A 21577-nucleotide genomic window follows, 5' to 3' on the forward strand; every position below is an offset into this window, starting at 1 on the left:
TGGGGAACAATGCTGGCTGTGTTACCACACTCAGCTCCTGGCTCCCCATCATTTAAAGAGCAGCAAGACTTCACTGCTTCCTTGCATGGATAACTGAAACATCTGCCCTCTACAGGCAACCAGAAAAGTTTGAGTCACTCTTGCCAACTGGAGATGATTCCCAGCTCATGCTAATTCTCTTCTTAGTACAGCAGGTCTTTATTCAATGTGGCTTCACATGAAAAGCATACTGGCTTTTGATCTACAGTTCATCTTCCATTTCCCATAGTAAAATAGTGATCATGTTTTCACAATGACAAGTTTCTCTGTTACTAAGTATGCAGGAAGACTTTGAGCAATTTTACAGCCTCTTAGTGCATTCTGAAAGTACTAGAAATTTAAACAAAAACTGTACTGTAACTCCTCACTACACCAAGATGTTTTCACTGTAACAACATAAGCCACAGAGGATTTGAATTCTTGCCTTCCTGACAGTGTAATACCAAATTACTATTTAGCTGAATTATATCTTGACATAAGTGTCCATAACCCATATGGTAGCAGCTACATTCAATATAAATGGACTTTTTACTTAAAATTCAAAACCCTCTTGCACTTGGGGATATATCTCCTTTATGTAAGGAGCTCTTTTGAGCCATATGTAGGAGTATACACTCATACTCCTACAAAAGCTAGAGGCTTCTGACACTCAAAGGGAAGTCCTTACCTCATCCTGGGCATCCTGAAACTGCACCTCTATATATTCTGGTGGCAGGGCAGGAATATTAAGAGCAGACTGAGAGACAGGAGGGACAGAATGAATGAGTGAAGGTTCGGTGTCTCTAGCTGGAGCCACAAGATTGATGTCATCCAGTTTCTGTGACAGAACATCAGAACCCCTTGCTCCCCCATCTTCTAGCTTCAAGTTCTGTATTTCAGAGCTGAGGTTTAGTTCATGCACAGTATGCAGAGTGGGAGAGAGAGAGCTGGAAACAGCATCGACAGCACTGTTCATGCCTTCTTTCTCTTTCTGCAAGTGCAATGCTTCCTTGAGGGCAAGCCAAAGTCCATCAATCCAAGGATCAACCACCAATTCCAAACTGGGAATGAAGGGGGAAAAAAAATAAGAAATGCATGGATGAATTACTGTGACTTCCTGGACTGCTAATTTACAAATAACGAAAGACCACAAAAGCAAAAAAGCACCATTCACTTTCCATTTCTAATATATATCTGTAGCTGTTACCGAGGTTACTTGTCAGAAAAAAAAATTATTTAGTCGTTATCACTATGTAAATTTACAGACTCTAAAATGTATAACAGCCTTGCTCTTTTCCCAGTTTCTTATTTTTATTTTCATATGCTGAACTTTCTGTCATAAAGTTGAAGGAATGGCAGCTGAATATGCAACTTTTCATTGTGCAACAGCAATATCAATGGCTTACACAAATGGCCCATTTTTATTATTTCAAAACACAAGAGATAAGTTTTATGGTTATGACAATGTTTGTGTTCAACTGCTTTGCATCATCATGCACAGAACCAATATAAGCAGCAGTTCAAAATAACTAAGCCAAGACTGCAGCCTACTGGCCAGAAAGAGCAACAGAACAGGGAGTTGTTTTCTTACATAATTCCTCTACAGCAGACAGAAAAATCTTCTTACATAAGTCCTCCAAAGTGATCCTCTGCCCACCCCCAAAAGAAAAAAAAAGAATAAAAAAGGAAAAAGAGAAAACAGACTACATTTTCAAACCCCTCCACTTATTCTGACTTATTTAATTTCTAGAACTGCTAAATACTATTTTTCCAGGGATTAGTGTCTCCTCACACTTTAAAAATGCAGTTTTATTTAACGGCAATTGAGATTGAATAGACATACTGTGCTCAGGCAGAACTCACTTCTATGAGGTGCTGAGTATCCAGGTTCAATGGACTCCAAATGCCTCAGAACATCAAGCATTGCATCATGAAGAAATAAAATCCAAATAAAAACTAAAATTCAGTTCTTACCCTACACAATCATCTGCTAATCCTGTGTCATAAAAGTGCTGGGCACCAAGTTCTTGAAGTCGGCGGTCTACTGTCCTTCCACCATTACAAAAGAACATGTACTCTGAATCTCCCAGACCTAGCAAATTCAAGGAAAGTGGAATTGTGTCAATCAGCCAGCCACCCAGGCTACACAGACAAAGACAGGACAGACTTTTCTTGCAGGCAAACTGAAGAATCTGATCTGTTGGAGCAAGTTCACAGCAGGGCACCAAAATGATTAGAGGGATGGAGTACCTCTACGAGGAGGAAAGGCTGAGAGACTTGGGATTGCTCAGCCTAGGAAAGAAAAGGCTAATTGTGGCCTTCCAGCACCTGAAGGGAGGCTACAAGAAAGACACTGGGGATTTGTAGAAGGACATGTGGTGACAGGACAAGAAGGAATGGCTTCAAACTGAGAGTACGTTTAGACTAGATGTTAGCAGGAAATTCTTTACTGTGAAGGTGGTGAGGCTCTGGAACGGGCTGCCCAAAGATGCTGTGGAAGCCCCATCCCTGGAAGTGTTCAAGGCCAGGCTGGATGGGGCTTTGAGCAACCCAGTCTAGTGAAAGTTGTCCCTGCCCATGGCAGCGGGGTTGAAACTAGATGATCTTAAAGGCCCCTTCCAATAAAGGCTTTCTATGATTCTATGATAAATACAACTACACATCTATATATACATACACACTTGCATATGTAAGTGTATTATTCAGATGCTACATTGAAATAGAAATATGTATATATGGATTTCAAACAAAATTGTGTTTGTCCCAAAATAGGGCTGAAAAAGTGGCTCCTCCTTCCCAAATGTAAGACAGAGGAATACACTGAAAACACTTTGTTTTCAATATTTCATATTTAAGAAGAATACAGCTTTAGTTTGAGGCTTTTAAAAAATACAAAATTCCTCTAACAGGAGAAACGTAAGGAACTGAAATAATTAAAAAGAGTAAAACTGATAAACTGTGTGAATTACCAAAAGAAATTATCTCACTTTCAGGATTAAGTTGTTAACAATGTCAGCAACATAAGAGAGGGAGTATTAAAAGAAATTTAAAAATATTGGAACTTGGGGAAAAAAGACTCATCAAACATAGCAGTGATTTTAAACAAGATAGCTGAAAAATCTGCATGAGGGAATCTGGTCCAGCAACTTCCTCCTCAGGAATGAAAGACTTCTTTGTAGATCTTGTTTCCTCTGCACTGGCTTTTCTGCCCCTTAACTGTTCTGAAGACGTTTAAGATGAAGATGCTCTTTGTTACCTGTTAACAGTCAGTGCACTCAGGAGCCATGTTCATGGAAGATCCAGTATTTTAAGAGGTCAGCTAAATCACTGACCCACCCTAAAAGTGATCAATCATCCTTTCGAGATGCTTGTCTAATAATCCTAAAGACCACTGGTTTTAGGTCACCTTCACAAATTCTCTAAGTAATCCACACCACTGGCTCACTATCGCTATCAGAATTTTTCACAGCCTGACCCTTTCTTGTGTGCAATTTCAAACCACTAGATCCTTATTATTTCCACTTGTGCTGGTTTTGGCTGGAATAGTGTTAGTTTTCCCCATCACAGCTAGTATGGGGCTGTGTTTTGGATTTGTGCTGGAAACAATGTTGATAACTCAGGGATGTTTAAGGTATTGCTGAGCAGCACTCACACAGAGCCAAGGCATTTTCGGCTCTCCTCCTCACCTCACCACAGCAGCGAGGAGGGTGGGGGTGCACAAAGTGGACACAGGTAGGAGAGATGACCCCAAGAGAATGACCAAAGGGACAGCCCATGCCATATGGCATCATGCTCAGTACAAAAAGCTGGAGAAAGAAGAGGGAAGAGGAAGACATATAAAGTGATGGCACTTATTTTCCCAAATCTCTGCTATGTGTGATGGAGCTCTGCTTTGCTGTAGATGGCTGAAACACCTGCCGGCCCATGAGGAAGGGTGAATGAATTCCTTGTTTTCATGGTTTTTGCCTTCCCTGCTAAGCTGTCATTATCTCAACCCACGATTTTTACCACTTTTACCCTTCCTATTCTCTCCTCCATCCCACCAGGGAGGGGTTGGGGGAGTGAGAGAGCAGCTGGGTGGGGCTTGGTTGTTGCGTGGGGCTTGGTTGTTGGCTGGGGTTAAACCACGATGCCCCCTAATAATGGACCATTCCTCTCTCCTTATAATAGCCTTTTTTTTTTCCTTTTAAGAGGACTTCTGCTTTCTCTTAAGTACAGAACTTGGAGCAAACATTTCATTGCACCAGTTGAGATGAATACCATGAAAGTATTTTAAGACTAATAACTTGTTAAACTTGAATTACACTGTAATTGAGACACCATAATAATTTCTGCCACAATAAAATTCAGTGTTAATACAATACTTATCTTTATACATACACATATGCATGCAGTCAGCTATGAAAAACTTGACCATTTCACAAACTGGAATGTGCAACTAGGCAATAGCATAACAGCTTCTTAAAATGCTACATGATTAGGATGCATATAGTTCACACTTCCACATTTTATATCCAGTATATAAATTTCCTTCTAATGGGTCCCTTCCTTATTAGAAACTTAGAAGTTTCCACACTCCCATCTATCAACTTCCACTTGTCAGGTAAAAATAACCTAGGTTTAAATAGACATTTCTGGAGTTTTTTTATAAATGCAATTTCAAAACTCAACAAACTAACCTTACCATCAGCTCAAGCTATACCGTACATTTTGCCAAATCTGTATTTTGCTTATCCATCTTTAAGCTGAAGGTACATTCCTTCTCTTGATGAGTGCAACATTCAAAACTAAAATATTACTGCAAATTTTAAAGGGATGGGAAGATTTAAGGTTTTTACTTTTAAGAACATTTTACACGGCCTTTCCCTCTGTAGCAAAAAATGCCCAGTGACTCACACAGTCAAGCAAACTAATCTAGTTTACTAATCTCTATAGAGACTTGACATGAAATTTAAACTTCACACAGCTATAGACATATCATACGGTCTTTATGCAAAGAAAATTAAACTATAAAAAATTACATTGATAGCTTACATTCAGAAAATTTCTGTGATGTTTTTCCTTTATTGCTCATAGAGGACATTACATAAAACTGCTGTTTATAAAAATAAATGTTTTATAAGCACTTTAAAAACCCCAAAACACCTATTCAGAAGTAAAAAATACAAAAATTATTCACTTACAGACAAGTTCTGCAATAATATAGAAAATACCAAGTCACCTAGCAATCCATACTGGAGATGTGCAAAATGGTCAGGAGGCAAGGTCTTGTCTTGAATTTTCTTTACAAACTTGCGGGCAGTGTCTGGCGGGTCTCCAGTCCCAGTAGTGGAAATAACAATAACTACAGGATCCTTTTCTGTTTCCAGGTTATACTACAAGCAATAGAACACGTTAAGTTAAAAGGTGCCATTTGATACCTATCTGTGGCCTTAGATACTCTATCTGCCACCTTTCCTCTTCCCAAGGGTACATAGAAAACCACTTAATCTCATCTTACCTATATTAAGCCACAGGAAGTCTTTCAAATAAATACAAGTCATTTTGGGGATGCAACTTATGATCTTATTTGGAGTTTCCAAGACCAGACTGGATAAAGCCCTGAGGAACCTGCTCTGACCTCAACTGACTTTGCTGCAAGACAATGACATGAAGCCCCTGCCAACCTGAAATATCCTATGACCCCATATAAAAATGTCCAAGGGCAGCATTTTGAGCAGGCTAGTACACACATGAAGAATACTTCACAACTGCACTCAGACAGCTTAAATACACAGTTCCTACAGTATTTTATTTGTCAAGTGGAAAAGGTATTCTTGTATATATGATCAAAATCACATATATAGCCATAATCCTGATTTCACACAGTTAAGTGGTGTGTGTGTCCATACAAACTGTAGGGATCATTTCTAAGTTCCCTTAAGTATCATTTGGTCCTGTCTGGTAACTTCCATGTTACAGAATCACAGTATCACAGAATTAACTAGGTTGGAAAAGACCTTTGAGATCATCATATAAAAAAAAATTCCCAGTGCTTTTGGGGGAACTAAGGTAGCTCTGAAGAGTCATAATCAGACACTGAGCTCGACAGTCTGATTAATTTTAGCCCACTCACCCTGCGCCCAATTCGCTTCTCTCTCCTTTGCTAATACCGGTCTCCCATATTTCCCAGAATTTCATGGGGGCTACTCCCATTACACCAGGTTGACAAGAACTGCCTGTAGTAGGGACCATGTGTCAGTTCCACAAATTCAGATCTCATGCAACCATTTATTACTTCTGAAGTAAAAAGCACTCAGAGTCTGTGACTACCCCATGTTTAGCAGGCTGGAGCACCGTGCCAGCGTGCTGTTGGTCAGGGCACCCACACAAATCGCTCTCGCAGCACCTGTATGGCCTGTGGGTAGTGACCTCTGTGAAACACAGCTCCACGCCCTTGTTTGGGAGTGACCTCTGGAAGCCACCTAGTCCCACGCCATACCCCAAGTGGGACTAACTGCCAGCACTGCGCTCAGTCAGCTGTAACTGGCTGAATTTTGAAAACTTCTAAGGGTAGAGGTTCCCCTTTTCTGGGAAGTTTATTCCATGCAGAACTTCTTCACTAGTGTCAAATCTGAATTTCTCAGGCAACACCCAATGGATCTGGCCTCCTGTTGTCCAGTCTGGCTCACACAGGCTGCTATCAGATCACTCCTTAGCCTCCCCTTTGCCATAATAAGCAACCTAAGCTCCTTCTACTGCTCCCTGTAGGCTGCAGTTTAAATCATCTCCCAGCATTCCAAGTTTAATAAAAATAATAGGGTTATAAGAAAATAAAAAGAAAGATTGCAAGAGGTGCTGCATTTCACTTAGAGCCGTTTCAAGATTGCAATTCAAAACTCCAGATTTTGAGAAGTTATGTTCTAAACACCACCCTCAATAAATCACTCAAACTTTATCCCCTTGTCAAGCCATGTAAAAAATTACTTAACACCTACAACCCAAAAAGGCTAGGAATACAAAGAAATAGACAATAAAGGTGTTTTACTGTTGGCATTGTTTCCAAATCTTTCCTGAAGAACCTAAAAGCAGTTGCATGGTAAACTTAAATTACTGCATGTCCTGCCTCTGGCAGTGGCCTACAGCAGAGGCCTAGAGAAGCACAAGCAAACAGACTAAGCATGCAAGGATATTCCCTGGGTACTTTGCCAGACTTCAGTGGGTTGTGTTCCAGGAACGATTCAAATAGAGCTTTTGTCTTTCGTAAGTTCAGGCAAACTCCAAGTACTCACAAAATCCTGAGACTTTCAAAACTGAGCTATCAGTTGTACAAAAAAACCACCTTAAGGGTTCTGTTGCAATAAGGACTCAGATTTTCAAAACTTCCACAGCTGATTTGGTAAGTACAGACCCACAGCTTCTGCAGTGCATTGCCACAAGTAACTACTGCACTTACAAACAAAAGCAAACTCTTCAGGTAAAGAAAGTAAGGGTCTACTGGTATCACATGAGAATATACAATAAAATGAGCTCCATTAAAAAACCAAAGAAGATACAAGCTCAGAAAGTACGAAGTGGTGTATTAGAACAGAGGCATGACTGGCTCACTAAATTCTTGCTTATTCCACTGCAGATTCTTGTCTGCAAACTTAGACACCTTTTGGAAACCAAATATTAGGTGACACAGCTTCGGCAATAATTTGTGTCAATTACTGCGAGGTCTGCTACATCACTAGACCAGCAAGAACCTAACACAACTACACAGTTTTTCACTCTACCTTCACTTCTTCCTACATCCTTTGTGTTTCAGGTTTGTCTCATTCTTTCTCTTTCCTTCAAACGTTCTCCTCAGCTGAGGACAGAAATGCCACACAAGAGCAGTGAGCAGCCTGCTCGAGCTGTGCCTGGTTACTGAAAGAAGAGGATGGGATCAGCCAGCCAGGTTCATCTTATCAAGAATAATACATATCATACCATGACAAATGTACTTATTCAGGTAACTCATCCAAGGCTGACTACATGCACTGTGACCCAAGATGATCTCCATTTAGCCTCCCATTTGTTACTGCTCCTACCTCACTTCCACTTCATTTCAGTCTTCATAAAATGTAATCAACCATAACCAGCCATGGATTTATGACCTTATCTCACCCCTGAGACTGTAGGTGAGAGGCACTACTTGGAAATAGCCAGTGTTCCTGAGACCTGAGCAGTATTTGACCATTCACTTTTGAATGGCAAGAGGATCACATTACTATTATTGACTCTGTAACCACCTATTCCATCCACAGACATTCACAGCAATCCCTTTAAGTGATGACAAGGTCTCAAAATACCCAATAGCTACATAAAGACAGACTTTCTAACTGACAAGTAGGGAAAAAAACAGCTTATGTGATAAAACTTACAAAGCTGCAGAAATTACTTTTTTCCTCAGTGCCCAATTCTCAGATTCTGAATTCATCATTAATTTGCAGCTCTGAATTGTCTTGCCAAATTTGGCAAAATACATTCATTTAAGTGGCAGGCCAATAACAGGGCTAGAAATATTCTGACTACCACCTTCCTGAAACTAATCTCCAAACCTGTCAAATGCAGAAGAAATTAAAGAGAAGACTATAAGGAGAATCTTCACATTCCCTGATGGCTGCATAAAAGTCTCTTTGTAACACTCAGCTACATACTCACTGCACATTCATACAAAATGTCTCACATTTTCAAGTGCATAAAAAAACTCTTTTAGATGTTATTTTATCCTCCTCTCATATGAAATACCAGGCTATCAAGTTTTGATTGGTTTTTTTTAATATGTTTTTGTTTGAGGACATACAGTTGAGAGTACTTTGTGAAGGAAATTACAGTCCATATTGCTTTCAGTTACAGAACTAGGTTTTCACATTCTTACTCCTGGATAACAGCAAGTAATAAAAAGCCACTTCCTTGTTCCAGCCAAGCTTTTTATTTTGTTCTAGAACGTAACTTGAGTGAGTCCTGTGGGAATTGAAGTAAGTGCACATGCTAAGCAACATAAGAAGACCTGCAAAAGCTCTGAGCCATGCTGGAGCCCACAGTTAACAGAACACAGAACATCAATGCAACAAAAGAAACAGAACAAAAAAACCCCAACCCAAAACAACCAAATAAACAAGAAAAAAACCATCGTTTCTAGTAACAGCAGACTTGACCTGTAAATACAAAATTCCTTCACTACTGCATACATAAAAAGTTTTCAAGAAGTCACTGAATCATTGTGAGAAGAGAGATAAAGATTTATTAAATACAGTTCTAATAAGAAAAATCACAAGATGTATCTTTGGCAGAAGGCTATTAAGTGACTGTAAGTACTGGTGGAAATTACTGATTCACAAGAACAAAAATTTGACACTAGATGGTGTACCCTGGGTGGGTGCATCTGCCAGCCTTCATGATTATCAAGAGCCACCACTCAAGCATGCAAAGAAGAATGCAGTTCTTCAATACGTATTTTTCAAAACAGTATGGAGTATCTCACCTTATCCATTTCATTTATACAGTGCATATCAGCTTCAAGTCCATGGGCACCTGCTTGCTGCCATATTTCCTCAGCTATGGCTTTTGCCTGCCCCTTTTGTGTTGCATAGAGGAGCAAAAACCTCCTTTTTGACTCACAGCACATTTGAGGTTTTTTTTTTTAGAGACACTGCAGGGGAAGAAAGAATTTAAAAAGTGAATTTCTTGTAAGCAGAACAGCAAGATTTTACTTTGCTTGTGAGATTAAAAAGAGACAGTTAAAGACAGAAGCATTGGTGTTTAACTTGGAAATGAGGCATCTACTCTGAAGTGAAGGCATTTCTCACAACCAAACTTTGTAGATCAGGCTGTGAGGGACACATGGTATTGGTCCTATGTGCTGTACTGCCTTGATGCTGCAGTAATGTTGCAATATCTCCGATATCAAGAATCTAGTTTGTAAACAATACAATATGAAAACTCTTTTTATGAAAATACATACTATTTTTATTGTCTTTTTATATATTTTCCATTTCAAGTTAGCGACTGCTTCGTTCACTTCTCTGAGCTGTCTTTGAAAACAAAACAAAACATAGACCTGGTGAAGTCAAACTACAAAGCCTGAGGAAAAAAATTAAAATTCTCAGTTCTTCTACTTTGAAATCATTATTTTTTGCTTGAGTGACTTTACACTTTATTGTCCACTATGTATTTTGGAGCACAATCACTGACTTTAGTTTCATATTTCAAAAGTGAGCTTCTTACCCAAGTGCAACTTGACCCTGAGGTTAGCTCAGTTGGTCAGAACAAAGTACTAATAACCAACGTGTTGGTTTTGATCCCTGTATTGGCCATTCACTTTGGAGGAGTTGGACTCTATGATCCTTCTGGGTCCCTTCCAACTCAGACTATTCTGTGATGCTGTGAACTATAGAATTGACTCTCTGGGGTTTTTTTCTCCTAAAAGTAAGAAAAAAATCTTAGAGAAATCTGCTGTGGTGTCACCAAGTCTCTCACAAGTGGCAGGATGAATGAAATGCATATCCTTATCCATTCACCAGTCTCAGGAAAATTTGAATGTGAGACGTTTTCTTCCATTATTTTGACACAGAGAACACAACAAATGTAACTTCAGACAGCAGTAAATGAGAGAAGCAGAATGTCTTCAGCACGAGTATTGCAAATTAATTTTCTGTCAATATTTTATCATTGCTAAGGAGGTGCAGTAGAACTCAAATACCTAGAATTAGTAGTGAGAAATTTTCAGTTCCCATCTTGAGGTACCTCTCATGTGCCTGGGCCCAGTTTGCTGTACTTCACCTACTGCTTTCACATAGTTTCAACTATGGAAAGCATTCAGTGTCCTAACCAGACACACTGAGCTATGGAAACCTGTGGCTACATTATTTGATGTACCTCTCTTTTCTCTCTCAAGGGAAAACAAACATAGTTCAATTGTATAAGAATACTGTATTCTATTCATATGGCAGGATATTTCTCCTCACAGTACTGAGGAAGGCTTCTCTTACAGGAATTTTTTTTGAAAGCATAATTATACATCAAAAGTAGCAAAACTAAGTGATAGGTTCTTAAGAGTGCCTGTATCATATGTGAATTTCATGAAAAATGTAATTACTAGAAAATTTTGAGGTTTTCATTGTATTTTCTTCTACTCTGTTTTCCATTTTAGCTTTCATTTTAAATTAATTATATATATTATCTAAAATTATTAGTAATGACCTTAACAGTCACCTCTAAATAAATTCATTTATGTAACTGGTTTCATGAGCATGTGTGCACAGAAGGTGCATACAACAAAACAATCCACAAAATGATTTTTCACCTTCCTTTTCCAGAAGAAATACAAAGAAATGCACTAATCATGATGATTCATATAAAATAGTGTAAATACATTTTAAATACCCTCAGGTCCCTGTAGTAATACAGATTCATCCTGGTCATGTGCTGTGTTTTCACCTAACTCTCTTGTCAGCAGGTGGCATCACCCAACTACAAATGGATAAAACCAATAAAGATGAGGTGGTGTTTCATTACTACACTCTTTCTCATACCTCAAAAAGGCAGGAAGATAATCAGTTTCTGACACCATAGCACAGAATCCTTCTGTATAAGAAAAGCTGAGAAGTAAGCTGCCAACATTACAGCTCAGGCATTACCAACATGAGACTGTTAGAACAAGAGTCAGCTTGGGAAGCTGTTAGTGCTTCAGAAGCACAAAGATTTGCAATTGCAGGGGGAATGGAGAGGGCAACAGAAGGAACAGCAGTCAGGATGTGGTGTGACATGGTCAGATGTTGCCCTAACAGTGCCATGTTCTCTGCCTAGGTCAGGCAGAGCAGCCAGGATTCCCGTAAGACACTGTGAGCTTTCTACTCCAGCAACACTAAAGGATGCAAAAAGCAGCCACACATATTTTCAGTGCATATATGGGAACTTGAGGAAAGGCTTTTTTTCCCTGGTGAGTGGACTAGTAGATTGCACAGAGACACAAAAATTGGAACAATCACACCTCCCACAGGTGGCACGTGGAAACAAGAGCACCAGCACAGCCAGAAGGGCAGATAATACTGGAGATGCACATGCAGACCTCCTGAGACAGGGTACTGTGTGTGTATGCAACAGTGTGAATGCATCCTTGAGGCAGCAGGAGAGAGCACAATTAGACAATTCCTTGGATTTAGATACAGAAAGCTGTTCAAATATTTGTAGGCATTTATTAACATTTTCTAGGTGCCTAGTATCATATCTGTTGCATTGTTGCTATTGATCTTAAATATATAATTCAATTAACTGATTAAACAGTACTTTATTAATTCCTTAACACTTACGTCAACAATAGATCAATAAACTCCTTTGATCATGATTTGATCTAAACTGCACAAGTTGAAGAATTTCACCCTGTGAACAAGTCTTCTCTCTGTCATCAACCATAAGATCTTTGTGCACAGACTGCTAAGTGGTGCCTGCTCAAAGAGATAAAAATCAGTCATGCCTACCTGCAGATGAGCAACCACAACCCAGGAACACACTTGCTCTCAGATGAGCATACTGTCCACACTGCTCTTGCTTTGCTGCTCTATACACTCTTTAAAGATGCTATGCCACTTCCACTTGTGATACAAGTTCAACTGGAATAAATAGGGAGAAAAAAGGTAATTCTTGAACTATCGAGCTTTCTAAAGAATCCCTGTAACTTTAATAGTAGTACCACACCAGCAGACTTTAACATGTTGCTGTGCTGGTAGATGCACATCAAAAAACAACGTTTAAGCTGTGAAAACAACGTGTGATTTGCTGGATCAAACCAGGGCTTAACATGAAGCTAAGGACGGCATTCCAAATTACAGCTCATCTGATCCAATACTTGGAAAAATCAGAAACCTAGCAGTCCACAGAATATTAGCAGGGAGCCCACCAGCCCCCTAAGGCAACAGACTGTGGGAGCCGCTGAACCACACGTGCTGCCCCAGCAGTGCCGCAGCTGTACGGCAAGGCCAGACTCACACACCTCATGGACCTGCCCTGGCAAATGTGACCTGCGCGGCCACGGACCGGATAAAAAAACCAAGAAACTTCAGTGCGCAAACTGTTAGTTATGTCATCAGATGGATAAACTCCTATGATCCTGATTCAAGCTGCACTGCACACATGGAGGAGTTTCATCTCTCTGAAACTTAGAAAAACAACGTCTTTCTGTCATCAACCAGAAAAGCTTCAGGCACTCCTCTGTGGCTTTAATCCGGGTTGTGGGACCGTGCCTTGAGCCACGAAGTCATTCCCAAGACACTTTTCCAACAGCCTGCGACTTGCTCAGAACCATTTTCACTCTAGGGCCAAGACAAATATAAAAAGCGAAACATAAACCCCTCCGCCCCGCGCACCTTCTCCGCCCGGCCCCGGTGCCCCCCGGAGCGGGGAACAGGAGTACTTGCGCTGCAGGACGCGGTGCACACAGGCACGAATCCCACTTCCGAAGCAAAGCGCCAGCCCCCGCTCCGCGACCGCCCGGGCAGCGCCGCGCCGAGCCGAGCCGAGCCGAGCCGAGCCGGACCGGGCCGCAGGCAGCGGCAGCGGCGGGGCGGAGGCGGGGCCGGGGCGGAGCCGGGCGCGCCGAGCGGAGGCGCCGGAAGGGCCCGGCAGGCGCCGCGCTGCCCGTCATGGCTGCCGAGGTGAGCTCGTCGCGGCTGCCCCGGCACCGCCGGGTGCCCTCCGGGGCGGAGCAGCGCGGGCCCGGCCCGCGGCAGCGGCTGCAGCAGTAGCAGCAATAGCAGCAGTAGCAGCAGTAGCAGCAATAGCAGCAGTAGCAGCAGTAGCAGCAGTAGCTGCTGGGGCGGAGGGGGATGGAGGGGCCCCGCCGGTGCCGCCCCGGCCTCGGCGGTGGGAGGCAAAGCGCCGTCGCGCAGCTCCTGCCCGGGGAAGCGATCGTGTCAGTCTCCTGTTCTTCTGCCAAAGCGTCCTTGTGGGAACACGGGGCAGAGACGCGCGGCAGCCTCTCACACAGGGCTCGCTGCTCCCGTCAGTTTCTGCTCCTGGCATTGCCTTCTGCTCGTGGCCATGGGAGAGAGATCGTACCCGTCTTTCCAGCCACCAAAAGGATTGGGGGTTTTTTTTCCTGCATTTTAGGGACCGTGGTGCTGTTTTCCAGACTACATATCTATTTTTCTTCCCCTAGGTATCATTTCAGAACTCACTTGATTCAATATGGCTTTGATTAGCCGAAAAAGTTTCCAGTTGTATTCATGCTGCACAGCAGCAAGCAGGTCCGCTTTGATGACCCTAAGGAAAAGGTTGAGCTTCATCAGTGGCCAGCAAAAACCCCAAAAGTGTAGCTTCGTGGCCGTGAGGATGCTGTATTTGAAAGATAAATCTCAGTATATGTTTTGTAGGAAAAAACACTTAAAACTGCAGATGCAACCACTTTCTGTTAATGAAACTGTGCATCTTCGTGGAGATATCAGGAACTGTACTGAACCAAATAATGTGTGGATGGATGAGCAATTATTTTTCAAGAAGTTGAACAACCTTTGTACATCAAAAGAGATTTTTTACTTTCTTAGCTCTCTAGAGGTCATGTCTGATACTATGGCCTCAGGAGCCCTGCAGAGGATTTCTGAAGTTGAGGTGGATGACAATGGTCTTAAAAACCCTGGACTGTTAGAGAATGAAGTTTTCAGAGCATTATGCTTCCAGTTTGAATTTGAATCCTCAAAACTGTCAAACACTGGACTGCTGAATGCATTGCAGGCTTTGATAAAGCTTCGTATAGATCCGCAGAGCACGCTGATGGCAAGCCTGCTTTCAGAGAGCGAGGAGAGGCTTGGTAAGGGACAGCTGACTGCTGAAAATCTCTGTGCTCTTGGAGAGAGTTTGCTTGAGTTGGAAGGCCCAAGTTGTGCAATGCTGGAACAAATTGTGAACCACATGCAAGAAAAAGACATTGAGAGATGGAGTCCTGAGGAAATAGTGATGGTTTATAAGATACTGCAGGTGACTGTCAGGGAAGGGAAACAATGCCAAAACTTGCTAAACAGACTGAACAGTGTCACTTTACGCACGGTTTCCCAGCTAAGCCCAAACTTCGCAAGTGTAATACTGAATTCGCTGGTGGTTCTTAGTCAGACTCAGGCAGTTCCCTTAGTCACAGCACTGTGTAAACATTCTGTGAAGCATGTTCCCTATTTCACAGATCATGAACTGGTTAATGTACTGGAAGCCTTCCTGTACTTTGGGCAAAAAGTGAAAGTTTTTACAGAGGCACTGGAAAGACACATCCCCAAGTCCATCCTCACCATGCATCCTCAAACAGTCAGCAAGGTCATGCAGTATTGCTGCAGAAAGAAGATCCTTTCAAAGCCCATCTTTGATGCAGTGGCAGAAGGTTTCATTTCCAATGCTGACAGACTTACCACTGACCAGATTGCTGCATATATTACACCCTTTGGGACTCTTAACTATCTGCCTCCAAGTGCTTCTTCCTTGTTCAGGAAGCTTGAAACTGTGCTGCATACCCGCCTGAGGCACTTTCAGCCTCACACCTTGCTGCACCTGCTACACTCATGTGTCCTTATTCAACGTTATCCAATAAATTTTCTGCCAAAGGTATTTAGTCCCTATTTTCTGCAAAAGCTTCAAGGTAAGGAGCAGAGTTTCTCCTGGGATGTTCCATATTTCTTTCTATTATGTAGTTTGTTTCTTGTCAAGCACCCATTTTTTATCGCTTTCATTTGTCAAATCAACAGTGACCTGATCCAAGTGACTGGAAAATAGTGATCAGGAGGCCAAAGGCTGTTGCTTCCTTGTCACAATTGCCATTGTCTTTCATGTTCTGTCATTTAGATGAGTTTCAAAATTGCACTGTACAGTTTTAAAACAAAGACTTGAATTCCCTTAAAGGAATTATTTCAGTTAATCCTTCTGGTTTTCTAGAATACAGTGACCTGGTGTTCCCCATATTTGTCCTTTTTCTTATACAGGATGCTAGAACATCCCCCATGTGATAGCCTGTTATTGGCTCTAATTATTGCACATTTCAATGCCTTTAGACACAAATCTGTTATGAACAACACATCATTTTGAGTTATTCCCTATTTGATAGTAAAGAATTTTAGGGTCATTGTAGAGAGATATATGCTATGCGAGAAAGATGACTGCCTTAATAAGATTTCAGCTAAGATTGCTCTATTAATTAAGGTAAAGTTGTTAAAGTGATTAGAAACGTTGGTCACTTAATTTTTCAACATGAAATACCTTAAGGAATTGATTTTTATCAAGCAGTCAAATGTCCAGAAATTATGTGGTATTATCCACTACTTGCAGATTAAAAAAAAAAAAAAAAAAAAAGGGGGAAACAGTGAGATCCTGGGATTATAACCTGGGGAAAATGAAGTTATAAGAAGGAGATATTTATCTAAGACCTCAACTCAAATTTATTCTTCTCTGTAGAATGTCCTGCATCTTTTGGATCCTCATTTATTTGGTGAAACAATATGACAGTTTTAACTAAGATCTTGCTAGCTGTATATTCTTATGTTGATATTTCTGTAAATAATTTTCTCATTTTTCTACCTATGTGATTTCATACTGATCTTTCTGCTCGTTCAAACAATTACTGGGAATTTTAATGATTAAGTAGCTTTTCTGCACATTATACTGAATAGCTTTTCCTAACTTCTGCATATGGTTTGTGTAAAGATACTTTGTTGAAGGTACACCTGAAAACCTGAATGTTGTTGTTTCAGCTCAGCCACCTGGTTTGAACAGAGCTGCTGTGTCCCAGCTAACCCAGCTTTTTCTGACTGTCACCCTGGAATGCCCATTTTATGAGGTACAGTACATGTGAAACTAGAAGTGATGTTAACAAGAGGAGATAAGGTTATTAGGGCCCTGTTTATACTTAGTTGAGTGTATTTCCCATAAAAACATTGGAATTGGACAAAACAACTTTCTTTGATGACAATATGGGGCATTTCTACCTGATTGAATTACTTGATATATTTGTATGAATGGAAACAGCTGTGCATTTCTCATGAACGTTGATAGCATGGAAGCTTCCTGAGGATGTTCTGGTGGTTGGGTGATTTTTAGGTTTCCAGCAGATCGTACCTAAGACTGTAGGTCTCTCAATAGACTTGACTTTGAAATGCACAGAATACATTTTGCTCTGTTAGTGTGAGGTAATTACAAAAATGTTATCTCCCTTTTGATTTGGTTTTCTGTGCTTACGTAGGGTCCGAAACTCCTTTCAAGGTATCAAGTAAAGGCCTTTCCTACGCTTCACAGTTCTCCTGATGTTCACCTCTTTAAAAGAGTGAAGACTGGATTACTTTATTTACTGAAAAAAAGAATCTATTTTGCATCAGAGGTATCAACACCATATTTCTATGTAGTTGGTAAGTATCATTTCTTTAGATTAGTAATCAAATATGTGTGTGTATGGTACCAAAGCTTTAATTTCTTTTGCGGGCATTCTAAATTCTGCAAATACAGAAAAAGTAAACTGGGATACAAAATCCTGTAAAATATCTGAAATTTGGGAACTTTAAGTAAATAATTTTTAGAGTCAGAGAAAGGAAAATGGAGAGAAAAGCACTGCAGTGTTAATTGGTATTTACGCAGCCAGTCTGCACTGAAAACAGCTGCTAATGCTTGTATTCTGTGTTTTTATTATCAGCTCCTTATCCATTAAACAATTTGTATAATGCAAAGTAAAATGAGGCAATGCCATTTGCCTGATCTCCCTGCTTTAGTGGTGAGTAGAAAAAAAGGAGGACTGGAAGGTGGTCAGCCCTGTGCCGTGCTCAGCTGGGCTCCTCTCCCCTCAGCAAGAGCTACTGACTACACACTCGGTCATGGTTTGTGGGTTCTAAGACAGGAGTGAGCAAAGCAGAGTGTTGTGTGCAGCAGGAAAAGAAACACAGAAAGCAATGATGACGAAAGGCACGTGCCCAGGAGGGGTGGATGATAATAAGATGTTGAAGGAAGGGAGTCTTGGACACCATGGATGTCAGAGGGATTTAAAAAAAAATAAAAAAAGGGCATGATTCCAGAGTTAGTCTGCATGTCAGCTTTCATGGGGATGTTGAAGTTAGCAAAGAAGGAGAGAGTGTGTTTCTCCCCAAGGCCCTCAGAATTCCAGAGACCCTAGCTAGCACAGCAAAGTGCCATTTAACTGCATTACAATTTTTAGTGGACTTGGAATACTACTTTGCTTGTTAGCATTATGAAAGGCTGAACTGTTACTAATTATCACTCATTTGTGTTAAGTCTATACAACTTTTGCTAGCCTCTGTGATTAAAAAAAAAAAAAAAATTGTGATAGTATTACAGTTATTTAATAAAACAACTGTGAGAGGATGAGAATTGCCGTAGAAAGTTTGTTATAAGAAATGACTTTTAATGTCACTTCTTTTTTCATCTACACAAGATATTGAGATTAAATTAGATGAAGAAGGTTTTGTATTGCCTGCGGCCCAACTTGAAGAAGTATACAGACGGTAAGAGAATAAAAGAAACCACTGGTAAAATGTTGATTTACACTAAGAAAGAGCATCCAGGGTGAAAACCTGGCAAAATTTAAGCTATTTGCAGTTTTGCCATTGACTTCAACAAAGTTCAGGTCTCATATCAAAACTGCTGGCAAAAGGACAAAATTAACAATCTGCTTTTTGCTCATTGTTTTGCCTCCTGACTATACAGTGTCAGACAGTTAGTCTTTTTACTCAGTGACAGAATCAAGTGATCCTTATTTGGATTATAGTAATGTATTTTGATATTCTGTAATTAATTTTCAAATTAAAATTAAATTCTAAATGAGTGTATTTGCACAGATTTAAAAGAGTTTAAATCAGTTTGAGTTCACAAACTTACTTCTGCCAGGAATCCTGTATAATAAGGATATTTGCTACAGATGCTGGTTTTTTTCATTGACAAATGCATAGGTGTTTAAAAGTATGTTAAACAGGGGTTACTTTGGGAAGCCTTGGATACAAAGTTAAACAACCTTGCTGGTGTGGTATTTGCAACTGCAATCCTGTGAATAAAGCAAAAGACTTTGAGGAGGTTAGGCTTTTTCCAGCTTAACCTTCTGTTGAGGTTTAAGCTGAAACCAGGACACTTTCACAAGACTCAGAGACTAATACAAGTTCTTTCCAAGAGCCCATGCTTAAATGCTTAAGAATGAGCTTTAGTGGCTTTTTTTTAAGTAATAGCTTTCATAAAGTAAATAAAGTCACAATACAGTTAACATACTGAAAATTTAAGCAACTTTTTAACAGTAGATATACAAACTTTGGTTTAAGTTGATGGGATTTTTATCACCAAGATTTAAAAATATAGTTATAATCCATGCTGCCAACCATATGTACAGGTGTAGCTTATGCAGACATAGCTTAAACTTAACTTGAACTCTAATGCATTTAACAGGTAAATTAGTAAGTTAAATAAATTCTATTTATTGCTAAAATGTTTTCTAGCTGAGGCAAAGTTTTTTACATTTTTCCTTCTAGAAGAATTCAAAACAGCTTACTAATCATAGCATTAAAAATATCATGCTCTCATTAACTTGCATGGTAATTTTTGTTCAGAGCAAATAAAAAACCTTTTCAGATCAGTTTCACTAAGTTTCAGGGTTTCACCTCCCACTCTTAAATTGAGTGATTTAAATAATCCTGAACTAAGTAACTCCCATCCTACATCTGATTCAACGAGGTGTAAGAGGGAGGTGCTGTCTCATGCTTCTTAGAAACTGCAGCAGTTATGGTGATTAAAATAGCTGATTGTTGTGGTTTTGTTGGGGTTTTTTTTGATACTACACTTATGCTTGATTTTAGAATCGCCCTGTGTGTTGATGGTCAGAATAGATTTTGTGCTCATAGCCACAATCTCTTGGGAGAAGAAGCTATTAAACAGAGACATCTTCAGTTACTTGGTTATGAAGTTGTGCAGGTAGAGTCCAAAGATAAAGGTTTACTTTTGCTCTGGCTAACAAAATAAGTAAAAAATTATTTTACAATATTTAAAACTGCAGTTTGAATTAATTCCTAAAGCAGATGTAGTCTTGTCCTTTCTATATTATGTTCTCTCTGCCTAGTTTTTGCCTTTTTGAGGGTGTATAGAAATACCTTTTTCTTCCTTAGATTAATTAGTGTACTCTGTCTGTGCTTTTTGCCACATAGTTGCTGCTAGGAAGATAATCTTCAGTGATTAAGATTCAAATCTTGACTTAAAGGAAAATGATGTGTAAGAGTTCATTAGAATTGAAATTTTTAATCAAATACTTTTTTAAAAGGTTTGAACTTGGAGTTTAAAAAGAGGAGTTAAAAACAAGAAGCTGCTTTGTATTGTAAATAATATTTTCACAACAGAGTACAACCTTTATTTTGCCTGTTAATAAAAGATATTTTTTCTTTAAACATACCTTGAATGAAAGCTGTTGCTTTTAGTTTTTTGAGATTTTATTTTCCACTTATCATCACTTATTACGTATGCCCAACTCCATAATATTTAGCTTAGTTTAACCTGTAATAGATACCACTCTTTGTTTCACAGTAATCTCTATTCAGGTCCTTTACAGATCAATAATATATTTAGGATTAAATCTTTAATTTTAAAACAAAAAAAAAGATATTTGATGTGTAATTTTGCATCTGCTTAATGAACATCGGTCTTATTCAGTTATTTATTAAAAGGTATTTCCAGCAATCATTTTTGGTTTGTTTCCAGATTCCATTTTTTGAGATAGAAAATCTACAAAATACCAGAAAAGTGGCAGATTATCTACACAAAAAAATCTTTCCTTGTACATATGGACTCAGCAACTGACACTGGAGAATACCACTGGATCACAGGCTGAACTTCCTTACTACAAAGTGTAAATTCTGTGCATGGAAGAATAATTTTTTTTTCTATATAACTCCACCTCAGAAAATCTGAGCTTCTGAATGTGAAACCTTCCAATATTTGGAACAATTAACATGTAAAGAGTAATAAAGAGGATCATATTTTCTTAAGATTTGTGTCAATATTTATTACAATTTTACAGATATAAGTGCCAGACAGTCAGTGCTGTTTTTCCCTCGTATTTTAAATGGTTCTAATTTACAGCTGCAGCACATGGCTATTCAAGGATACTGGCCAGTCTGAATGGACAGAATATGCCTACAGAATACCTACTAATCAGGGCTTTTTTTGACAGTATAAGAAGGAATTGTGCAATTTATTTACAGCTGCTCATGTGATTTCCCAAGTGTTTCATAAAACTAAAATTTGAAGTAGTTGTAGAAACAGCATTGGCTTATTGGTTTTATTTAAGAGCTGTAGAGTGCTGTTCAATAAAGAGCAATGCCTTACAGAAAATGAGAGCATTTTTAATAAAAAAGGATTTGCTTTACTTTGTAAAGTAACACTGCCACAGGAGAATGGACACGCACAACCGTCCCTGTGGGGCCAGCCAGTCAGTGTTCCAGATATATTCTATTTGTAGTTTTGCCTTTGGTGGCCGTTTTAGGTAAACTGTCTAAATGGGGTCATGTATACACTCCAGAGTTCCTCCAGGTTACAGAAACTCTATGCT

At 39.7% G+C, this 21577-nt stretch overlaps 2 protein-coding genes across 7 annotated transcripts in view; one reads left to right on the top strand and one right to left on the bottom strand.

The window, feature by feature from the left end:
* MTRR (5-methyltetrahydrofolate-homocysteine methyltransferase reductase) overlaps positions 1–13566 on the bottom strand; it is a 30582-nt gene extending 17016 nt beyond the window's left edge. Inside the window, exons 1-6 of one of the 5 annotated variants that reach the window (XM_048312104.1) lie at positions 13389–13564; positions 12504–12635; positions 9509–9676; positions 5240–5393; positions 1993–2110; positions 707–1079 (exon numbers count right to left, since the gene is read on the bottom strand). In XM_048312104.1, coding sequence (XP_048168061.1) covers positions 707–1079; positions 1993–2110; positions 5240–5393; positions 9509–9652 — 789 coding nt within the window. In that variant the 5' untranslated portion in view covers positions 9653–9676; positions 12504–12635; positions 13389–13564. Of the gene's footprint in view, positions 1–706; positions 1080–1992; positions 2111–5201; positions 5394–7775; positions 7909–9508; positions 9677–12503; positions 12636–13388 lie in introns of those variants that run through there. The other 4 variants (XM_048312142.1, XM_048312113.1, XM_048312124.1 and 1 more) reach the window with 4 other exon arrangements.
* Positions 13567–13629: 63 nt separating this feature from the next.
* FASTKD3 (FAST kinase domains 3) lies at positions 13630–21014 on the top strand. Of its 2 annotated transcripts, XM_048312150.1 has the most exons (7): positions 13630–13676; positions 14180–15640; positions 16746–16831; positions 17234–17396; positions 18431–18500; positions 19836–19950; positions 20728–21014. In XM_048312150.1, exons 2-7 carry the CDS (start codon positions 14209–14211, stop codon positions 20824–20826), a joined length of 1965 nt encoding a protein of 654 aa, XP_048168107.1. In that variant the 5' UTR covers positions 13630–13676; positions 14180–14208; the 3' UTR covers positions 20827–21014. The 2 variants fall into 2 exon arrangements, with proteins under 2 accessions (XP_048168107.1, XP_048168109.1); XM_048312152.1 differs by lacking the exons at positions 13630–13676; positions 19836–19950 and having other exon boundaries at positions 13886–15640; positions 20728–20837.
* Positions 21015–21577: the final 563 nt, after the last annotated feature.

This window comes from Corvus hawaiiensis, chromosome 1, assembly GCF_020740725.1.
Source record: "Corvus hawaiiensis isolate bCorHaw1 chromosome 1, bCorHaw1.pri.cur, whole genome shotgun sequence".
NCBI lineage: Eukaryota > Metazoa > Chordata > Aves > Passeriformes > Corvidae > Corvus > Corvus hawaiiensis.